The following is a 21,085-nucleotide window of genomic DNA, read 5'->3' on the forward strand; positions in this document are numbered from 1 at the left end:
CTATTCCAGCCCTAGTGAATAATTAATGCCTTGGACGATTCCTATCACCACAGGTTGCCAGGCCACCAGATAACAAAGCCAGACCAGGATTTGCCCATATAAAAAGTGTGTGTGGAGGAGCTTCAAAATGGCGGAAGAATAAGACATGGAGAGCACCTTCTTCCCCACAAATACATGAAAAATACATCTACATGTGGAACAACTCCTACAGAACACCTACTGAATGCTGGCAGAAGACCTCAGACCTCCCAAAAGGCAAGAAACTCCCCACGTACCTGGGTAGGGCAAAAGAAAAAACTGAGACAAAAGAATAGGGACGGGACCTGCACCAGTGGGAGGGAGCTGTGAAGAAGGAAAGGTCTCCACACACTAGGAAGCCCCTTCGCAGGCGGAGACGGCAGGTGGCAGAGGGAGGAAGCTTCGGAGCCACGGAGGAGAGCGCAGCAACGGGGTGCGGAGGGCAAAGCAGAGAGATTCCCGCACAGAGGACGGGTGCCGACCAGCACTCACCAGCCCGAGAGGCTTGTCTGCTCACCCGCCGGGGCGGGCAGGGGCTGGGAGCTGAGGCTCGGGCTTCGGTCGGATCGCAGGGAGAGGACTGGGGTTGGTGGCGTGAACACAGCCTGAAGGGGGCTAGTGCGCCACAGCTAGCCGGGAGGGAGTCCGGGAAAAAGTCTGGAGGTGCGGAAGAGGCAAGAGACTTTTTCTTGCCTCTTTGTTTCCTGGTGCGCGAGGAGAGGGGATTAAGAGTGCTGCTTAAAGGGGCTCCAGAGAGGGGCGCGAGTCGCTGCTATCAGTGTTGACCCCAGAGACGGGCATGGGACGCTAAGGCTGCTGCTGCCGCCACAAAGAAGCCTGTGTGCAAGCACAGGTCACTATCCACACCACCCCTCACGGGAGCCTGTGCAGCCCGCCACTGCAGGGTCCCGTGATCCAGGGACAACTTCCCCGGGAGAACGCACGGCGCGCCTCAGGCTGTTGCAACGTCATGCTGGGCTCCGCCGCTGCAGGCTCGCCCCACATTCCTTACCCCTCCCTCCACCCGGCCAGAGTGAGCAAGAGCCCCCAAGCAGCTGCTCCTTTAACCCCGTCCTGTCTGAGTGAAGAACAGACGCCCTCAGGCGAACTACACACAGAGGCAGGGCCAAATCCAAAGCTGAACCCCGGGAGCTGTGCAAACAAAGAAGAGAAAGGGAAATTTCTCCCAGCAGCCTCAGGAGCAGTGGATTAAACCTCCACAATCAACTTGAGGTACCCTGCATCTGTGGAATACCTGAATAGACAACGAATCATCCCAAATTGAGGAGGTGGACTTTGGGAGCAACGATATATACATATTTTTCCCTTTTGCTCTTTTTGTGAGTGTGTATGTGTATGCTTCTGTGTGTGATTTTGTCTCTATAGCTTTGCTTTTACCATTTGTCCCAGGGTACAGTCTGTCCGTCGTTTTTTGTTTTTGTTTTTTTTTTAGTATAGTTTTTAGCGCTTGTTATCATTGGTGGATTTGTTTTTTGGTTTGGTTGCTCTCTTCTTTCTTTCTTTCTTTTCTTATTACTTAAAAAATTTTTTTAATAATTATTTTTTATTTTAATAACTTAAATTTAATTTAATTTAATTTAATTTTATCTTCTTTCTTTCTTTCTTTCTTTTTCTCCCTTTAATTCTGAGCTGTGTAGATGACAGGCTCTTGGTGCTCCAGCCAGGCATCAGGGCTGTGCCTCTCAGGTGCGAGAGCCAAGTTCAGGACATTCGTCCACAAGAGACCTCCCAGCTTCACGTAATAACAAACGGAGAATATCTCCGAGAGATCTCCATCTCAACACCAAGACCCAGCTCCACTCAACAACCAGCAAGCTACCGTGCTGGACACCCTATGTCAAACAGCTAGCAAGACAGGAACACAACGACACCCATTAGCAGAGAGGCTGCCTAAAATCATAATAAGGCCATAGATGTCCCAAAACACACCACCAGACATGGACCTGCCAACCAGAAAGACAAGATCCAGCCTCATCCACCAGAACGAAGGCGCTAGTACCCTCCAGCAGGAAGCCTACACAACCCACTGAACCAACCTTAGCCACTGGGGGCAGACACCAAAAACAACGGGAACTACAAACCTGCAGCCTGTGAGAAGGAGACCCCAAACACAGTAAGTTAAGCAAAATGAGAGGACAGAGAAACACACAGCAGATGAAGGACCAAGGTAAAAACTCACCAGACCTACCAAATGAAGAGGAAATAGGCAGTCTGCCTGAAAAAGAATTCAGAGTAATGATAGTAAAGATGATCCAAAATCTTGGAAATAGAATGGAGAAAATACAAGAAACGTTTAACAAGGACCTAGAAGAACTAAGAGCAAACAAACAGTGATGAACAACACAATAAATGAAATTAAAAATTCTCTAGCCCTCTGCCCCCCGTCCCCCACTGTGGCCGACAGACGAGGCGAAATTTGGTTGCCTGTTGGCCTTAACACATGCCTTCAAATTACAAAACAAGATTTACTACTAGGTACACATTGGAAGAAGCAGGTGTTAATACCACTGGAACTTTGTCTTTCAAATCAAAGAGGAAATGAAAAATTACCTAGAAACAAATGACAATGGAAACACAACAACCCCAAATCTATGGGATGCAGAAAAGCAGTTCTAAGACGGAAGTTTATAGCAATACAACCCTACCTTAAGGAACAAGAAACATCTCAAATAAAAAACCTAATCTTACAACTAAAGCACTTAGAGAAAGAAGAATAAAAAACCCCCAAAGTTAGCAGGAGGAAAGAAATCATAAAGATCAGATCAGAAATAAATGAAAAAGAATTGAAGGAAATGATAGCAAAGATCACTAAAACTAAAAGCTGGTTCCTAGAGAAGATAAACAAAATTGATAAACCATTAGACACACTTATCAGTAAAAAAGGGAGAAGACTCAATTCAATAGAAATAGAAATGAAAAAGGAGAAGTAACAACTGACACTGCAGAAATACAAAGGATCATGAGAGATTACTACAAGCAACACTGCCAATAAAATGGACAACCTGGAAGAAATTGACAAATTCTTAGAAATGCACACCCTTCCGAGACTGAACCAGGAAGAAATAGAAAATATGAACAGACCAATCACAAGCACTGAAATTGAAACTGTGATTAAAAATCTTCCAACAAATAAAAGCCCAGGACCAGATGGCTTCACAGGCGAATTCTATCAAACATTTAGAGAAGAGCTAGCACCTATCCTTCTCAAACTCTTGCAAAATATAGCAGAGGGAGGAACACTCCCAAACTCATTCTACGAGGCCACCATCACCCTGATACCAAAACCAGACAAAGATGTCACAAAGAAAGAAAACTACAGGTGAATATCACTGATGAACATAGATGCAAAAATCCTCAACAAAATACTAGCAAACAGAATCCAACAGCACATTAAAAGGATCATACACCATGATCAAGTGGGGTTTATTCCAGGAATGCAAGGATTCTTCAATATACACAAATCAACCAACGTGATACATCATATTAACAAACTGAACGAGAAAAACCATATGATCATCTCAATAGATGCAGAGAAAGCTTTCGACAAAATTCAACACCCATTTATGATAAAAGCCCTGCAGAAAGTAGGCATAGAGGGAACTTTCCTCAACATAATAAAGGTCATATATGACAAACCCACAGCCAACATTGTCCTCAATGGTGAGAAACTGAAACCATTTCCACTAAGATCAGGAAGAAGACAAGTTTGCCCACTCTCACCACTATTATTCAACATAGTTTTGGAAGTGTTAGCCACAGCAATCAGAGAAGAAAAAGAAATAAAAGGAATCCAAATCGGAAAAGAAGAAGTAAAGCTGTCACTGTTTGCAGATGACATGATACTCTATGTACTATATACATAGAGAATCCTAAAGATGCTACCAGAAAACTCCTAGAGCTAATCAATGAATTTGGTAAAGTAGCAGAATACAAAATTAATGCACAGAAATCTCTTGCATTCCTATACACTAATGATGAAAAATCTGAAAGTGAAATTAAGAAAACACTCCCGTTTACCATTGCAACAAAAATAATAAAATATCTAGGAATAAACCTACCTAAGGAGACAAAAGACCTGTATGCAGAAAATTATAAGACACTGAAGAAAGAAATTAAAGATGATACAAATAGATGGAGAGATATACCATGTTCTTGGATTGGAGGAATCAACATTGTGAAAATGACTCTACTACCCAAAGCAATCTACAGATTCAATGCAATCCTTATCAAACTACCACTGGCATTTTTCACAGAACTAGAACAAAAAATTTCACAATTTGCATGGAAACACAAAAGACCCCGAATAGCCAAAGCAATCTTGAGAATGAAAAATGGAGCTGGAGGAATCAGGCTCCCTGACTTCAGACTATATTACAAAGCTACAGTAATCAAGACAGTTTGGTACTGGCACAAAAACAGAAATATAGAGCAATGGAACAGGATAGAAAGCCCAGAGATAAACCCACACACATATGGTCACCTTATCTTTGATAAAGGAGGCAAACATATACAGTGGAGAAAAGACAGCCTCTTCAATAAGTGGTGCTGGGAAAACTGGACAGCTACATGTAAAAGTATGAAATTAGAACACTCCCTGATACCATACACAAAAATAAACTCAAAATGGATTAAAGACCTAAGTGTAAGGCCAGACATTATCAAACTCTGAGAGGAAAACATAGGCAGAACACTCTATGACATAAATCACAGCAAGATCCGTTTTGAACCAGCACCTAGAGAAATGGAAATAAAAACACAAATAAACAAATGGGACCTAATGAAACTTCAAAGCTTTTGCACAGCAAAGGAAACCATAAACAAGACCAAAAGACAACCATCAGAATGGGAGAAAATATTTGCAAATGAAGCAACTGACAAAGGATTAATCTCCAAGATTTACAAGCAGCTCATGCAGCTCAATAACAAAAAAACAAACAACCCAATCCAAAAATGGGCAGAAGACCTAAATAGACATTTCTCCAAAGAAGATATACAGATTGCCAACAGACACATGAAAGAATGCTCAACATCATTAATCATTAGAGAAATGCAAATCAAAACTACAATGAGATATCATCTCACTCCGGTCAGAATGGCCATCATCAAAAAATCTAGAAACAATAAATGCTGGAGAGGGTGTGGAGAAAGGGGAACACTCTTGCACTGTTGGTGGGAATGTAAATTGATACAGCCACTATGGAGAACAGTATGGAGGATCCTTAAAAAACTAAAAATAGAACTACCATATGACCCAGCAATCCCACTACTGGGCATATACCCTGAGAAAACCATAATTCAAAAAGAGTCATGTACCAAAATGTTCCTTGCAGCTCTATTTACAATAGCCAGGACATGGAAGCAACCTAAGTGTCCATCATCAGATGAATGGATAAAGAAGATGTGGCACATATATACAATGGAATATTACTCAGCCATAAAAAGAAATGAAATGGAGGTATTTGTAATGAGGTGGATGGAGTTAGAGTCTGTCATACAGAGTGAAGTAAGTCAGAAAGAGAAAAACAAATACAGTATGCTAACACATATATATGGAATCTAAGGAAAAAAAGAAAAGGTCATGAAGAACTTAGTGGAAAGATGGGAATAAAGACGCAGACCTACTAGAGAATGGAATTGAGGATACGGGGAGGGGGAAAGGTAAGCTGGGAGAAAATGAGAGAGTGGCATGGACATATATACCCTACCAAATGTAAAACTGATAGCTAGTGGGAAGCAGCCGCATAGCACAGGGAGATCAGCTCGGTGCTTTGTGACCACCTAGAGGGGTGGCATAGGGAGGGTGGGAGGGAGGGAGATGCAAGAGGGAGGAGATATGGGGATATATGTATATGTATAACTGATTCACTTTGTTATAAAGCAGGAAGTAACACACCATTGTAAAACAGTTATACTCCAATAAAGATGTTAAAAAAAAAAAAGAAAAAAGTGTATGCGCTCTGAGCTGAATCTCAGTTAAGGAGGTTCCTCTACCTACAGCCACGTAGCAGAAATAGTCATTGTTATTTACACTACACCTAATTTCCAAAAATAAATCGAATCCATCCACTTTAAAATCCCCAAATATCATAATCCCAAACAAGAATTAAAGGCCATGGTCACATACTAAAAAAAAGAGGAAAGAGGGGAATGGTTACAGTGGAAAACCAAGAATAATGGGAACTACCGTAGTGAGCAAAAACAGCTCTGGCAGGAGAACTGTCAGCTCATCAGAGGGAACTCATTGCATATTACAAAGAAAAACATTAGTTCATAGATACTACATACGTTATCCTGGTATCTTTGATAAATTGTACTAAGGGAACTTAATTAATACCCGGTATCTCTGTTAGCAATGTTCTACACAGAAAGGCAGAGTTTTCACATGTAGCTTTTATCTTACACTGAGTCTCAATAAAGAGTACATGTATTTCTTTAGCTGCCTTAGAAGAATGACGATTGTTGTTAGGATGTTACATTCAGAAATAAAGTTCTGTATCTCAGGGGAAAAAAAAGAGTACATGTAGTATTCAAAAGTTTCTTCTCTCAAGACCATTTCTTTCTCTCAGAGAAACCAATTGTCCTTTGTTATTTAAATGATTGTTAAGGTGACATTTATGATCATATCACCAATTTTATAATAAAGATTTATTTACTGCAGTTTAACAAGTAAGTTATTAACCAAAAGCTGTTCTGGACTCGTGTTAGGATGAGTGGAGGAGAGGAAGGCGCATGACAGGACTTCAGCCTTGCCTGTGCCTGCCTCGCAGGGACTCTGCGAGGAAGGCCAGGCCTGGGAAGGGAGCTGGTGGCCGCAGAGGGTGCTCTCTGTTGTTGGCGTGCGGCTCCGAGATCCAGGGGCCCAAGCACGCTGCCTCCTCCACTGCCCTGCTTGCAAGTCCTTCCTTGGTTTGCAGCCCCCAGATATGGGGGCATTGCTGCCAACAGCTGCCAGTTCAAACTAAACAGGGTTTGAAGAGTCGGCAGGGCAGGGAGCAGGGTGGGGGTCTCCTTTAGCACTGTGAATGCAGGTGACTGGAACTCAGAAGGAACAGTAAGGCTGTCACTTAGGAGAAGAGCGAGTACTTGGCAGGCAGAAACCATCCCCTCAGTGCTCTTCTGCTTAAGGGGGGATATGTTTTAGTTCCATTTACACCCCTGGAAGATATACACTCTGGTCTTGCACCAGTGGGGGGTTGAGGGCTAAGTCTTTGTAGTCAGCTCTGGATGGGGACATTCCCTTCCTGTGACCTTAAGGAGATTTGGGTTTATTCAGTTAGGGATCCCTGCTGTCTATAAAAATCCTTTTGCTGCCATTTGCTGAGCAAATCTGTAGTAGGTCTTCACTCCTTTCAATATTATTATTACTTAGGTTAGCCTAAGAAAAGATGACCTGTAGCAAGGAATTTAAAAAGCCAAAATTCAGGGGAAAAACCCCTACTCATGTCTGGAAATAATACAATTTGGTACACCTTAAAAATACTTTTCTATTCTAGCTCACATTTGGGGCCTTTAAAATTTCAATTCTAATCTATTTGTCTCCCCACCCACTCATCCCATCCACCTGTTACCTATCATCTATCTATTTGCCTATCTATCTATTATCTATCTATTATCTATCTGTCTATATCTATCTATCTATCTATCTATCTACCTATCTATAATCTATCTATCTATCATCTATCTATCTATCTATCTATCTATCTATCTATCTATCTATCATCTATCTATCTATCATCTATCTATCTATCTATCTATCATCTATCTATCTATCTATCTATCTATCTATCTATCTATCTATCTATCTATCTATCTATCTATCTACCTATCTATCTACCTACTTACCTACCTACCTATCTTATCCTTCCATATATTCACCTATCTTTCGCAATGTCCCATCACATTTCCACTAAAGCCCTAATAGTGGAATATGTGGAATATAAAGAGTAGACTGTATCTTTTTTGGCATTTAATTTCCTAACTAGAATAGTAACGTAAGCACAGGGGAGAAAAGAAACCAGAAAGTTGTTTTGAAATAGGTGGTTAGGGAGAACAGAATGTTTTCTGCTGTATCTATAATGAAGATAAGGAAAGTTTAGATTAAAGAATACATCACCAGAAAAACATTTAAGATAATATTTCATAACTTTATAAAAAAGGATACGGGTTATTGATCATCCTCTTCAAATCGACCTTCTCTTTGCAGTAAGGGCACGTCTGCTTTTTACCAACAATACACCAACCTCGGTTGCAGAATTCATGAAAGCTTAGGGATCTTGTTAGGGAAGCTTCTGGATATTAAAGGGCAAGGTCTGCTTCATGATGATGTAATGGAAGTGATCCCACCTGTAGGGCAGAGTGGTGGAGGTGGGAATGGCTCTCAGTTATGACTCAGTTGTGTCCATCACTCTCTTAGGGAGATTCTGCAGGACAAGGGAACCACCAAGTCCCAGAGGAGCCTGGAGTCAGAGCTGCAATAGCTTAAGACCCTGAGGAATTTACTGATCTTCTTGGCCTTACGTGTTCTTACCTCACTCGATTCTTGTGATTAAATTAGATAAAGAATGTGGACAGGGGTTTTTACAGGAATGTCTTACATATACGTATCATTGTATTTCTCTGTCTCGTTTATCATGCATTTTTCTGTGTTTACCGTAGAACCTCTCCATTCGGCTTTTTGTGCACCTACTCACTACCTACTATGTATGTAACCAGACTTGTCTTAGGCACTAGACAAGTTTAAATTATTTGTGGTCAAGAATTTGTACAAATATTTCTGTTAGCTTCATAAGTTTTTTCTCAACTTTTTATTACTGATAAAGGGCCAGTTATTTTTTAATAGAATATAAACCTATAATGAACATCTAAAACTCTAGGCATTTACAGATTCAGTTGTACACATCCCCTTGTCCAGAAAGTTTGACCCTTTGGCCCCAAAGTTGCCAGTGAACTGTATGTTTTCCTGCAGCACCAGGGACGGAGTCTTACAGAGCACAAGTCACTCTGTGTCATGACTTTCTGTGTATTTACATTTCTCTCTGGGCAATATGTTACCTGTGGGACCATGACTCATCCATCTCTGTGCTCAGCACCTTAAGCAGTACCTAAATGCCTACTTATTGAACAAATATTTGAATGAATCATTGAAAACTGATTACTTTTGCAAATGTATTTCCCCCAGGTTCCACAGCTTATAGATTTGGGTAAAATGATTAACTATAATGAGATCCATCATGTTGATTTATTTCTACAGTTGTTGACCCCAGTGTGGCTTTCTGGATCAAGATCACACAATGTGCTGCCTGGCCTGCTACACACCTGTGTGAACAACAATCATGTTCCTTCTCTAACAGACGGAGGGTATGAAGGTGGAGGCAAGTCAAGGCCATGTAGATGATTCCTCAATATTAGATCTGTGTGCAACTAAGAGTTCCCACTCTTTTATGTTCTTGGCATTGGGGTCACGTTTGCAACGTGCTTGGGTTAACATACAGTGTATTATAACAAAGATTCTGAATCACAGCCCATACAGCTCTTCATTCAAAAGGGCTGGAGTACAGCCCCTTCTTCCAGATAGGTATAGCATTCAGGGGTCATCGAGCCAGCATCGAAATGTCCATCTCCTCTTTAATATTCTCTTTCATCTTCAAAATCTCGTCTGCAAAGCTTCCACACTGGTAGAATTGCCGCAGAGCAAGACTCAGATCCCCGCCCCCTTGTTAATATGATTCCGGTTTGCCCACTCCTTGTTAATATGACTCATGCTAAAATGGGCCATTAATAATACTCCTTGAAAAGCAAATTTAAAGGTGACTACATTTTCGATCACATATGCACACATGTACAACAATCCCTAAGGGCTTTTAAAGGTGAAGAGAGAGAAAATACTTCCACTTGCAAATGGCAGAAGGGGCTCTGTTCCAACATTTGAAAAGTAAATCATATTTAAAACTAGGACCAGACTTGGAAAATTTCTACTAAGGATGATAGTTTTTTGGGAAAGGTATCACACTGAGAAACCACATAGACTTCCACATGGGGTATCTTTATGTTTCTCACCTTAAAATGTTAAGACTTAAAAGTTGGAATAATACATTTCAGATGAATTTGGTCCAGTTTTTGACTCTCAGGATTGAATAAATGGAATCTGTCCAGATTAAACAGAATCAAATCATGAGTGCTGCACATCTAGGGTATTACTGATTGAGTTAGGTGGGCTTCAGAGGCAAAAGACAGATGGTTTAACCACCTCATAATGCCAGAGCTTTGAACTGACTGAGTGCATAACAATATTATAAAATTGATATTGCACTATAAAATAAAGATAAATGATGCCTTTTTTCCCCTCTCTTAAGAAAAGAATTAAAATACTGATTGTTGGCCAACGCAAACACAACTCTGGTATCCAGAGTTACTTGCTCAGGCAGGGCAGGCTGCTGGGCTCTTGACCTCAGCATCTTTCAGCACATGGAGATCTTCCTCACGGTTACTGGAGTCCCAGAGGATGCTGGTTTCCAGGCCCAGGCTGGTCTGGTCCCTAATACCTAAAGATCCCTCAGCCAGGAGATAGCGATTTGGGGTACAGCCCATAGGCAGAGGAACCAAATAGTCCAAGAATTGGGTGCTCACGTTTTGGTCCCTCCTTGTGTAACTTAAGGTGTCCTGCTGCCTGTGATGTTATCCTCTTTTCAAGACCAAAGCTGATACTTGGCTTCCCCCATCACCACTGTTGACACAAGCAGGTTCCTAAGGATTATTTCCAGGCAAAGAACACCACTTTGTCGTTCTTGTTCCTGTGAGACCTGGAGAGTCCTGAGTTCCTCCCTGCACCTGAAACTTCACTCTGTTTTTCACTCCCCAACCCTTTCTCTCTCTTGTCCTTCTTGGCTACCTGTTCGCTTATAGCTTCGCCAGCTTTCCCAGCCAGCCTCTGCACAGATGCTGCAGCCCTCCTGTCTGTGTGGAATGAAGATTCCTTTTTAAAAAAGAAATTACTGGAGGAGGAGGAGGTTCACCTCCTGCTAATTAAGAGCAGTTCATTATTCAGCAGGGATTGCCAGAAAGTCTCAAAAAGAAGATGGGTGGGAGGATAAAGGCTTGGGGTTTGGGGATGAGCATTAAGCAAGGCAGAGGGTGGGGGTAAGGGGAGGAAGGGAAGGAGGAGGGAAGTGATGAGACAGTCTTCCCTGACTGGCTATGTCCCATGCCTGACACAGATTATCTGAAAATTGCCTCCTGGCACTGGCTTGATGAAGACCAAAGGGTCTCCCATGAAAAGGATACACATGCTTGCACGAAAGCTGGTAGGTGTTTTCAATGGGTCCTTCTTCATCGAGCACCACGATGATCTTCTGCCCACAGATGGCACAGATGTTGTCTGACAAGCTCCCGGTGGGCATCCCACTGACTCTGTAGAACTGTTGGGGGAAAGGCACAGAGCACCACCATTCTCGGAACACAGGGAAGCCACTGCCAGGCTTGGGAACATAGTCTTTACTGTTTCTCTGTTGGTTTAGAACTTGAAACACTTTTTCCCATAGGGACAATGCTACTGTGGGGTAAATATTTCTAGGCAAAACCCCACTGAACCCCAAATGGACCCAAAGCACATCGCTAATTATAACTGCCTAACCTCCCCACCAAGGAATCCTTTGAGAGGAACAGTTTTTATCCAGAGCTGTAAGTTCAGACTCACATGGGAAGCTTTTTAAGCTCACCCAGAGCCTGATCCTTCCCTTTATTTTCCTGGAGACTCTGATTCATAGATCTGGAGTAAACCCAGGCATCTATGTATCTTTTAATTAATTTTAATATAATTAAAATTTTAATATAATCCCAAGTGATTATACGGAGCACACAGACTAATCCCATTAGAAGGCAATGCATCCAGAACCCTAATTTAAGGCACTGCGTCTCCCCAGGGCTGCAGATGAGGAGTGATTCTCAACATTGGCAGCACATTAGAATGTCTCAGAAGCTTTTTTAAAAATAAAATATTTATTTTATAATAGCTTTAAACTTAAAGATACGAAGATAGTACAGAGTTCCCATACCAAGTTTCCCCTACGAGTAACATCTTATATTAGTATGGTACATTTGTCACAATTAATGAGCCAACATTGATACATTATTATGAAATAAAGTTTATGCCTTATTCAGATTACTTGGTTTTCCCCTAATGTCCTTATTTTGTTTCAAAACCCCACCTAGGATACCATTAATTATCGTGTCTCCTTAGGCTCCTCTTGGCTTTGGCAGTTTCTCAGACTTTGGTTTTTTTCTGACTTTGACAGTTTTGGAGGCAGGTATTTTGTAGAATGTCCTTCAATTGGAATTTAGCTGATGTTTATTCTCTTGATTACGCTGGGGTTATGGTTTTAGGGAGGAAGATAACAGAGGTGAAGTGCCATTCTTACCACACCGTAGCAAGGGTACATGCAGTCAACATGACGTCACTGTTGATGTTGACCTTGATCACCTAGCTTGAGGTAGTTGTTGTCAAATTTCTCCACTATAAAGCTACTCGTCCTTTTACTTCTTTTTATACTGTACTCTTTGGAAGGAAATCATCATCACCATGAGCAGCCCACACTTAAGGAGTGGGAAGTTATAAGTTATGCTCCACCTCTGCATTAGTCAGCATTCTCCAGAGAAATGGAACTGATAGGATATGCATGAGTGTGTGTGTGTGGAGAGAGAGAGAAAGAGAGAGAGAGAGAGAGAGAGAGGGAGAGACGGAGGGAGGGAGGAGAGGGAGGGAGGGAGAGGGAGAGAGAGACTCATTTTAAAGACTTGGGGCTGGGAAGTCTGAAACCTGGAGGGCAGGCTAGCAGGCTGTAAACTCTGCAAAGAGTTATTTCAGACTTAAGGCAGAATTACTTCTTCTCTGGGAAACTTCAGTTTTTGCCCTTAAGGCCTTCGACTGATTAGCTAAGACCCATCCATATTTTCAAGGGTATTTTCTTTCCCTTAAAGTTAATCATATCTACAAAATACATTCAAAGCAACATGTAGACTGGTGTTGGATCAAACAACTGGACACCAGAGGTTAGTCAAATTGACACATAACATTTAACCACACAACCTTCTTAAGGGTGGAGTATCTACATAAATTATGTGGAATTCTTCTGCATAGGAGATTTGTCTATTCTCCTCTATTTATTTATTTATTTTATTTATTTATCTATCCAATCATTTATTTATGTCACTATGGACTCATGGATATTTATTCTATACTTTGAGTTATAACCCAATACTATTACTACTACTACTACCTACTATTGTGTTGCTCAAATTGTTTCAGATTTGGCCATTGGGATCTCTTTCAGTTGGCTTCTATGTCTCTTTGACATATCTCCATCATTGTGGGTGTTTTCTTGTGTGGGTTTTTTTTTTGAGCACTTCCTTACTTTCTAACACTACAAGATACTCCAGGCTCATATTGTATATTCCCTGCCAAGATCAGAATCAGCCATTTTTCCAAGAAGCACTGCTTCCTCTTATTATAGAATGGTATTAGAAACCAAGATCTGGGTACTCGGTGTGCTCACTGCTACTGAGGTGTCATTGCTTCTAGGGCTTCGTAGCTGACAGAGCAAGGAAATATGTCTGTATATACTAACCCATGTGTATACACATATCTATAAATATTTCTATATGTATCATCTACATTAAGATACATTAAGCTAAACATGAGTTCAGCCTGGTGTCTTTGACTCATCCATTACTACATAGATCATTCTACCCTTTTCTCCTTGCTTGTATGTAAGCTTCTGAGAGTAAGAAATGTAGCTCCCACAATCGGTCTTCCATTTACTTGGTAGTCCAATTCCAGAATACATGTATAGTGGTATCAAAATTGTTAACCCATAGCCCTGAGGGAAACTACTTTATGAACTAGCATACAGTGCTTATGTATAGTTCCTTTTGCTTTTAATATTAGATCTCCACTCATTTCAAAGTGACTTAGGTCAGCACTTTCCCCCCACCCCCTTCAGTGAGGTTATTTCATACATTTGTAATACAGTTAAACTCTTTTGTCACAGTCTACATTCTATCCTGGCATTCCCTGACATCCTAAATGATTTTTTAAGATTTGCATACATTAAGGTTTACCCCTTCTGCTATAAAATACTGTTGATTTTGACAAATGCATAGTGTCATGTATTCACCATTAGAGTATCATACAGAATAACTTCACCACCCTAACAAATTACCTGTGCTTCACACATTCAACCCTGCTCCCTCCCTAACCCCCTGGCAACCACAGATCTCTTTAGCGTCTCCATAGCTGTACCTTTTTCAAATTGTCATAGAAGTGGAATCGTATAGTATGTAGCCTTTTCAGGCTGGCTTCTTTCACTTAGCAATATATATTTACAATTCATCCAAGTTTGGCATGGCTTAATAGCTCATTCCTTTTCCTAGGGAGCTTTTAAAACAAAGCAGATGCATTGGCTCCACTCCCAGAGTCTGACTTAATTAGTGTGGGGCTTAAGCACTGGGGTGAGAATGGAGAGTGCTCATCCTTTGCTTCCTCTTTACCTCTGTCACAAGTGTGCATGCACACACACACACACACACACACACACACACACACACACACACACCATCAGTTTAAATCACAGATGGCTGTGCCAATGGCTCGAGGCAGGGGTTTTTATGTATCTAGTGGTTGGAAAGAGGATGACAGGAGATGACAAGATGTTGAAGACTGGCGGGGTGGGGTCAGGTGAGAAATCTCCAGGATGTTGGTGCTTAAAGACTTGGTTGTCTTGCCAGGTTAAATCTCTTCTTCCTGGTCCACTGGAGAACAGAGGACATACAACTCTTCTCTTCCTCTCCTGTCCATAAACAAGCACAAGAGACTTTGGGAATTTTTTAAAGGGGGGATGGCTCTGGTTTTTGTTGGAGGAACTAGGAGTGAAAATGCTCCCTCCTGTGCTCACCTTAAACCTTATAAGAAAGGCAGTTGTCTCAGAGATTACACATGCCAGGGTGATTCCAGAATTTCACTACAGAAGTTGGATTCCAGGCTCTAGGAAAAGAGTAAGATGGAGCCTACAGAGATGGGAGATGAAGTCAAGGTCTTGTTTACTCAGTCCTGTCCCATAAAGAGAGGGAGAACAACAGTCCAGAAGTTCACTCTTCTCTTGCCACTCACACTGGTTTTTCCATTTTACATCTGGCTGTGTACCAAAAGACTGGTAGAGGGCAGAGATGTGGAATTTCTGAAACCACTGGGTCTTCCCTGGAGCCCTTGGTATGCAAGTTTTTAAGAGATGTGCATGTGTTAGACACAGATGGATACTCCTAATATCTGAATCTGGAATCCATCTAACCAGAAAGTATGTCCATTCTGAGTTTTAATTTTAAGAGAGTTAAAAAAAAACTCTTAGGGATTTTTTTAAATTCCAGGGAAGAATATTACAGTTAGAATACATTTAACACACTTCTTTTGTCTTCTACTTCTTCAAATGCTGTATAATGATAACTGCTGTATAATGATAATGACAACATCATATCTTTATGATGAGCATTACTCTGAGGCATTGGTTGATTCTAAAGTGTTTTATGCGCATCAAATATGACTTTTATTTGCATTAGCAGAGATCAAGGTTTTTGTTATTGCTGAATTTTTACTAATCCTTTATTTTTATTTTTTTAGATTAATTTTTACTAATCCTTTATATGTTGACAATTGGAATATGCTAGACATGGTTACTTCCAGATAATCTGATGCCAGGAGAATCCAGGGAGCAGTTGGGCTGACAGAACCAAAAAAGACTTATCTGTTTTTGAAAATGGATGCAAATGTGTAAGATGAGACCATTTTTCCATGTACCATAAATGATTTCAAAGAATGAAAGCAATGCTTCCCCTATAGTAGAAGCCATGTAATCTGAGCAGATCTCTGCAAAGTCTCTCCCCATTACTCCATAGTAGAGGCCATAGAACAAGGGCACGATGCCAAAATCCATGGAATCTCTAGCCTTGATTCTATTGAAAACAACAGTGAAGGGAAATAAGGACGTGGCATTTGCGGGGATGGGTGAGGGCTGCAGCTTGGAAAGTATGGGGTTGACCAAAAAGTTCATTCGGTTTGCCCAAAACCCCGAACGAACTTTTTGGCCAACCCACTAGTCCTGCCATGGTATCTAATAGAGCCTTGGGCCCCCCATTTATTTGTTTAATGTTTCTTTTCTTTTTTTTTAATGAAAGAATTTAAAATTCTCTCAATTCCATTCAAATTTTACTACTCAGGGCTAAGTGGACAAAGTCATTATTGAGAGTGTTTAAAGGCTTCTTAGGACTGCAGTGCTGAGACAAGCCAACTCTAACCAGCAGTTCTCAAGCTTGGCTGCGTGTAGAAAAACCTGGGCAGCTTGTAAAAACCTCCATCCCCAGGCTGCACCCTGGGCCAATTACATCAGGCTCTCTGGGGGTGGGGCCTGTGCAGCAATATTTTTGGAGGCTCTCCAGACACCAGGTGATTGCAGTGGTCCGCTAACATTAGGAACCTCTTTAATAGTCCAATGGTTCTCAGCCCTAACTGTAGATTGGAATCACCTGGGGGAGATTTAAACATATACTGATACACGAGCCCACTTTCAGGGGCTCTAATTTAAGTGGCCTGGGCTGAGGTCGGGACAGCAGCTAGGGTTGAGAATCCCTGCTATCAAACTTAGATTCTACAGAATGCTTTCAAATACTTTATCTTTCCTAAAAATATTTGAGATGGATATTATTATCCCCAATTTACCTTTGAAAAAATGGAGACTTAGAAATAATGATTTGCTTAACATGACAATTGGTACAAAACAAAACCAGGAATCAAGCGCAAATTTTGAGGCCCTTTGCTGCTATGCCGTGGTTGCCGTGTGTTAATAAAAAAAATCTTTTTGCTAGTTGGATCATATTTCAAATGCACTAGGATTCTCTACGACAACCCCTATTTCTTTTTTAAAGGTAAAGGTTTCTTTAAAAAGTAAATGATTAGTATCACCTCACACCAGTTAGAATGGGCATCATCAGAAAATCTACAAACAGCAAATGCTGGAGAGGGTGTGGAGGAAAGGGAACCCTCACGCACTGTTGGTGGGAATGTGAATTGATACAGCCACTATGGATAACATAGTTTAAGAACATAGTCCTTAAAAAACTAAAAATAGAATTACCATTTGACCCAGAAATCCCTCTACTGGGCATATACCCAGAGAAAACCATAATTCAAAAAGACACATGCACCCCAGTGTTCATTGCAACACTATTTACAATAGCCAGGTCATGGAAGCAACCTAAATGCCCATTGACAGACGACTGGATAAAGAAGAAGTAGTACATATATACAATGGAATATTACTCAGCCATAAAAAGGAATGAAATTGGGTCATTTGTAGAGACGTGGATGGACCTAGAGACTGTCATACAGATTGAAGTAAGTCAGAAAGAGAAAAATAAATATTGTACATTAATGCATATATGTGGAATCTAGAAAAATGGTGCAGATGAACAGTTTTGCAAGGCAGAAATAGAGACACAGATGTAGAGAACAAACTTATGGACACCAAGGGGGGAAAGCGGGGGTGGGGGCAGGATTGGTGGTGGTGGGATGAATTGGGAGATTGGGATTGACCTATATATACTAATACATATAAAATAGATAACTGATAAGAACCTGCTGTATTAAAAAAAAATTCAAAAAGAAAGTAAATGATTAGCTTCTAATGTAATATCTGGATCTTAATCATGGCACTTTTGATGTGCTACCTCTGTAAAGAGTCTCAAATACTAGCAATGGATGTAAGTGGGTCTGACTGAGTTGGGAAGGAAGCGGAGAGAGGAGAGACGTTGGGTAGTCTGTCTCTGGAACCTTCTTCTGGTGGTTTTTGTACTCTTAATTTGAGGAGGAAATGGTAAAGGCAGAGAGCTGTGTAGACCTAGAGGGCAGCCATCTTTTGGTAATGCGAACCAGGAATTCCAACACAGCGGGTGGTTTCATCCTTTCAATATTTGAGAATTGGGGCAGTGAGGAAGAATGAAGATGACCTTCCCTCCATACCCAGGGGAGCACGTATTTATAATCTAATTGATAAAAAGTGTAGCAATGAACTCGTGGTTCCACAGAAAAGAATCTTAATACCATAATGCTCAACAAAAATTAGAAGTGAAAAAAATAGTTCCTTCCCATCGGAAGGGTTAGATTCTTTGAATGCCTCACTATAGGAGAATTCCTGGTTAAGGATCTTAAAATTGTATGGATAATAATCTTGGGGCAACTCTATTCCCAAGTAACTTCATAAAAGTCCTTATGAATACTTTTACATTCATTAAAGTAATACAGACAGTATGCTGAAAAAATAAATCAGTGTCTTTCTATAGCTTAAACTAATAATAATAGATCTGTACAGTTATTTTCTATCCCTTTCCTGCTAGAGAATGGTAGGAGTTCCCACTCTGAAAGTTTCATGAAATACTTATAAAATCAGATTGCTATGTTGCCATAGGAAGAGCCCTTCCTCCCAGGGCTGGCTCTCCATCTGATTGTCTTCCTTATTTTATTTATTTATTATTATTTTTTTCAAAATATTTTTTAAAATTTATTTTATTTTTGGCTGCGTTGGGTCTTCAATGCTGCACGCGGGCTTTCTCTAGTTGCAGCGAGCTGGGGCTACTCTTTGTTGCGGTGCATGGGCTTCTCATTGAGGTGGCTTCTCTTGTTGCAGACATAGGCTTTAGGTATGCAGACTTCAGTAGTTGTGGCATGTGGGCTCAGTAGTTGTGGCTCACGGGCTCTAGAGCACAGGCTCAGTAGTTGTGGCGCACGGGCTTAGTTGCTCCACGGCATGTGGGATCTTCCCGGACCAGGGCTCGAACCTGTGTCCCCTGCATTGGCAGGCGGATTCTTAACCACTGCACAACCAGGGAAGCCCTGTCTTCCTTATTTTATGAGTTAAGGGTTGCTGACCTCTGCCTCTGAATTTCTGTTAAGGTCCTAGAGATTTAGAGTAACTTTGATGTGACAGATCTTCCAGGGAATTTTTCATTTGAGATGTTTTCCATGGCTGTGCGGTATGTCTTACATTCCCTTTCCAGGACATAGGTTGATTACACAGCCTCAGCTCTGCCCTCACCCATAACACATCTCAGCAACCATCTTCACAATGGGAGCACGGTTCTGAGTCATAGATATTATTATCCCAATTTCCTTTATTTCTCCCTAGACTTTCTTGTTTTTTTTTATCTCTTCACCTCTCTTTCAGCGAAAGTTTCAGTACTCAGTTTCCTCTTTTCCTAACTGCTCCCAGCAAAAGAGATTTCATGGATACCAGAAACAAAATTCTAGAGCAGTGCTGTCCAGTGGAAATATAGATTGGACAAAATTAAAAGTTTTCTTGTAGCCACACTAAAAAGGTAAAAAGAAACACATGAAATAATTTCACGAATACATCCAGAGTGCTATCATCTCAGCATGTAATCGATAGAAAAATTATTTTCTTTTGCTGTCTTTGAAATCCAATGTATATTTTAGACTTACAGCACCTTTTATGTCATAATTTAAGTGCTCTGTAGTTACATAGGCTAGTGGCTACTGTATTGGACAGCATACTTCTAGAGGTTTTAAGGAAGAAGATCTATAGAAGGAAATGACACTTCAGAATTTTGTGGAAGGGAAATTTGTAGTTCAGTAAGAATTACTCTACCATAAATGTCAGCCTACTTTTTTTGTGTTTGTTTAAATTTATTTACTTTTTGGCTGCGTTGGGTCTTTCTTGCTGCGCGCAGTCTTTTCTCTAGTTGCGGCGAGTGGGGGCTACTCTTCATTGCAGTGTACGGGCTTCTCATTGGGTGGCTTCTCTTGCTGCAGAGCAGGGGCTCTAGGCGCGCAGGCTTCAGTAGTTATGGCACTCGGGCTCAGTAGTTGTGGCTCACGGGCTTAGTTGCTCCGCGGCATGTGGGATCTTCCCGGACCAGGGCTCAAACCCATGTCCCCTGCATTGGCAGGCAGATTCTTAACCACTGCGCCACCAGGGAAGCCCTGTCAGCCTGCTTTTAATGGTGATCTTTTAAACTTATAGACCACGTATAGATTCTCTTTAAAGCTTATAATTTTTGGAAAACTTTTAAATCTGTGGGTTTTCTCTTCCTTTTCTCCTGGTTTTCCCCAGTGATATCTATGATACCAATGATAGGCCTATAAACAACATGTGTGTGGAAAAGTATAGGGCCAAACGTGGCTTGCAGAGACAGAGAACTTGACCAGGTGAATGTTATAAGCAAGTGCTTGGAGATATGAATGTCTTAATTGGAGATACTTACTTGAAAAATAAATTGAATCCACACATTGTAAACATGATAGCCAAATAACCCACAGCACCAAATGCACAGCTGACTTTGTAGATGAGAAGAAACCATTTGTAGACCAATCTGTGGAGTAAAAAATGGGCAGAAGCACAAAACACATACTATCAAACACTATACTATAAAATATTTTACCTTTTTAGAACATTGTTATAAGTCAACTTTTAGTTTCTAAAATTCTATTCATTATGCAATATACAGAACATGAATATATTATATCAGCTAAACCCCATAATAATCTCGAGTTTTAATACACTATCAACAAGCAGTATATAAACAGTACTATCATGCACATGTGTTTCTGTGTATATGCATATGTAAATTCATTGTGACTTATTTATGTTCCTCATGTAAAAATGGCCTTCAGGACTGGTTATTCTATATGGGACCCTGCCTACCTTCCTCTCCTCCTTTTCTCATTTGGCCCTAGGTTATCTTAGAGTGGTTTTGGCAAGAGTACCTTGGAGGCAAGCAAAAGATGGGAAGAGAAGTCTAGAGGAGAGATCCCCAGGAGTTTCTCTTCCCTCCTGCTCCTGCTGCCCCAGCCCCAGGGCAGGCATCACCAGCCCTCACCCCATCGCCTCTCCACTCAAACAGCACCCTACCCTGCAGTCCTGGAACAAGAGTGCCTCAGAATTGTTTTTTTTGCTGTGTGGACGGGTCCTTTGTGTGTACCACACTCACCATG

General features: G+C 41.1%; 1 protein-coding gene across 1 annotated transcript in view; it reads right to left on the bottom strand.

The window, feature by feature from the left end:
• The window catches only part of RNF175 (ring finger protein 175), a 67,308-nt gene continuing 46,223 nt past the window's right edge, over window positions 1–21,085 (bottom strand). Inside the window, 6 exon segments of the mRNA XM_068541960.1 lie at window positions 1–120; window positions 1,765–1,771; window positions 8,201–8,302; window positions 11,320–11,453; window positions 15,912–16,035; window positions 20,356–20,463. Coding sequence (XP_068398061.1) covers window positions 1–120; window positions 1,765–1,771; window positions 8,201–8,302; window positions 11,320–11,453; window positions 15,912–16,035; window positions 20,356–20,463 — 595 coding nt within the window.

Source organism: Eschrichtius robustus, chromosome 4 (assembly GCF_028021215.1).
Source record: "Eschrichtius robustus isolate mEscRob2 chromosome 4, mEscRob2.pri, whole genome shotgun sequence".
Taxonomy (NCBI): Eukaryota; Metazoa; Chordata; class Mammalia; order Artiodactyla; family Eschrichtiidae; genus Eschrichtius; species Eschrichtius robustus.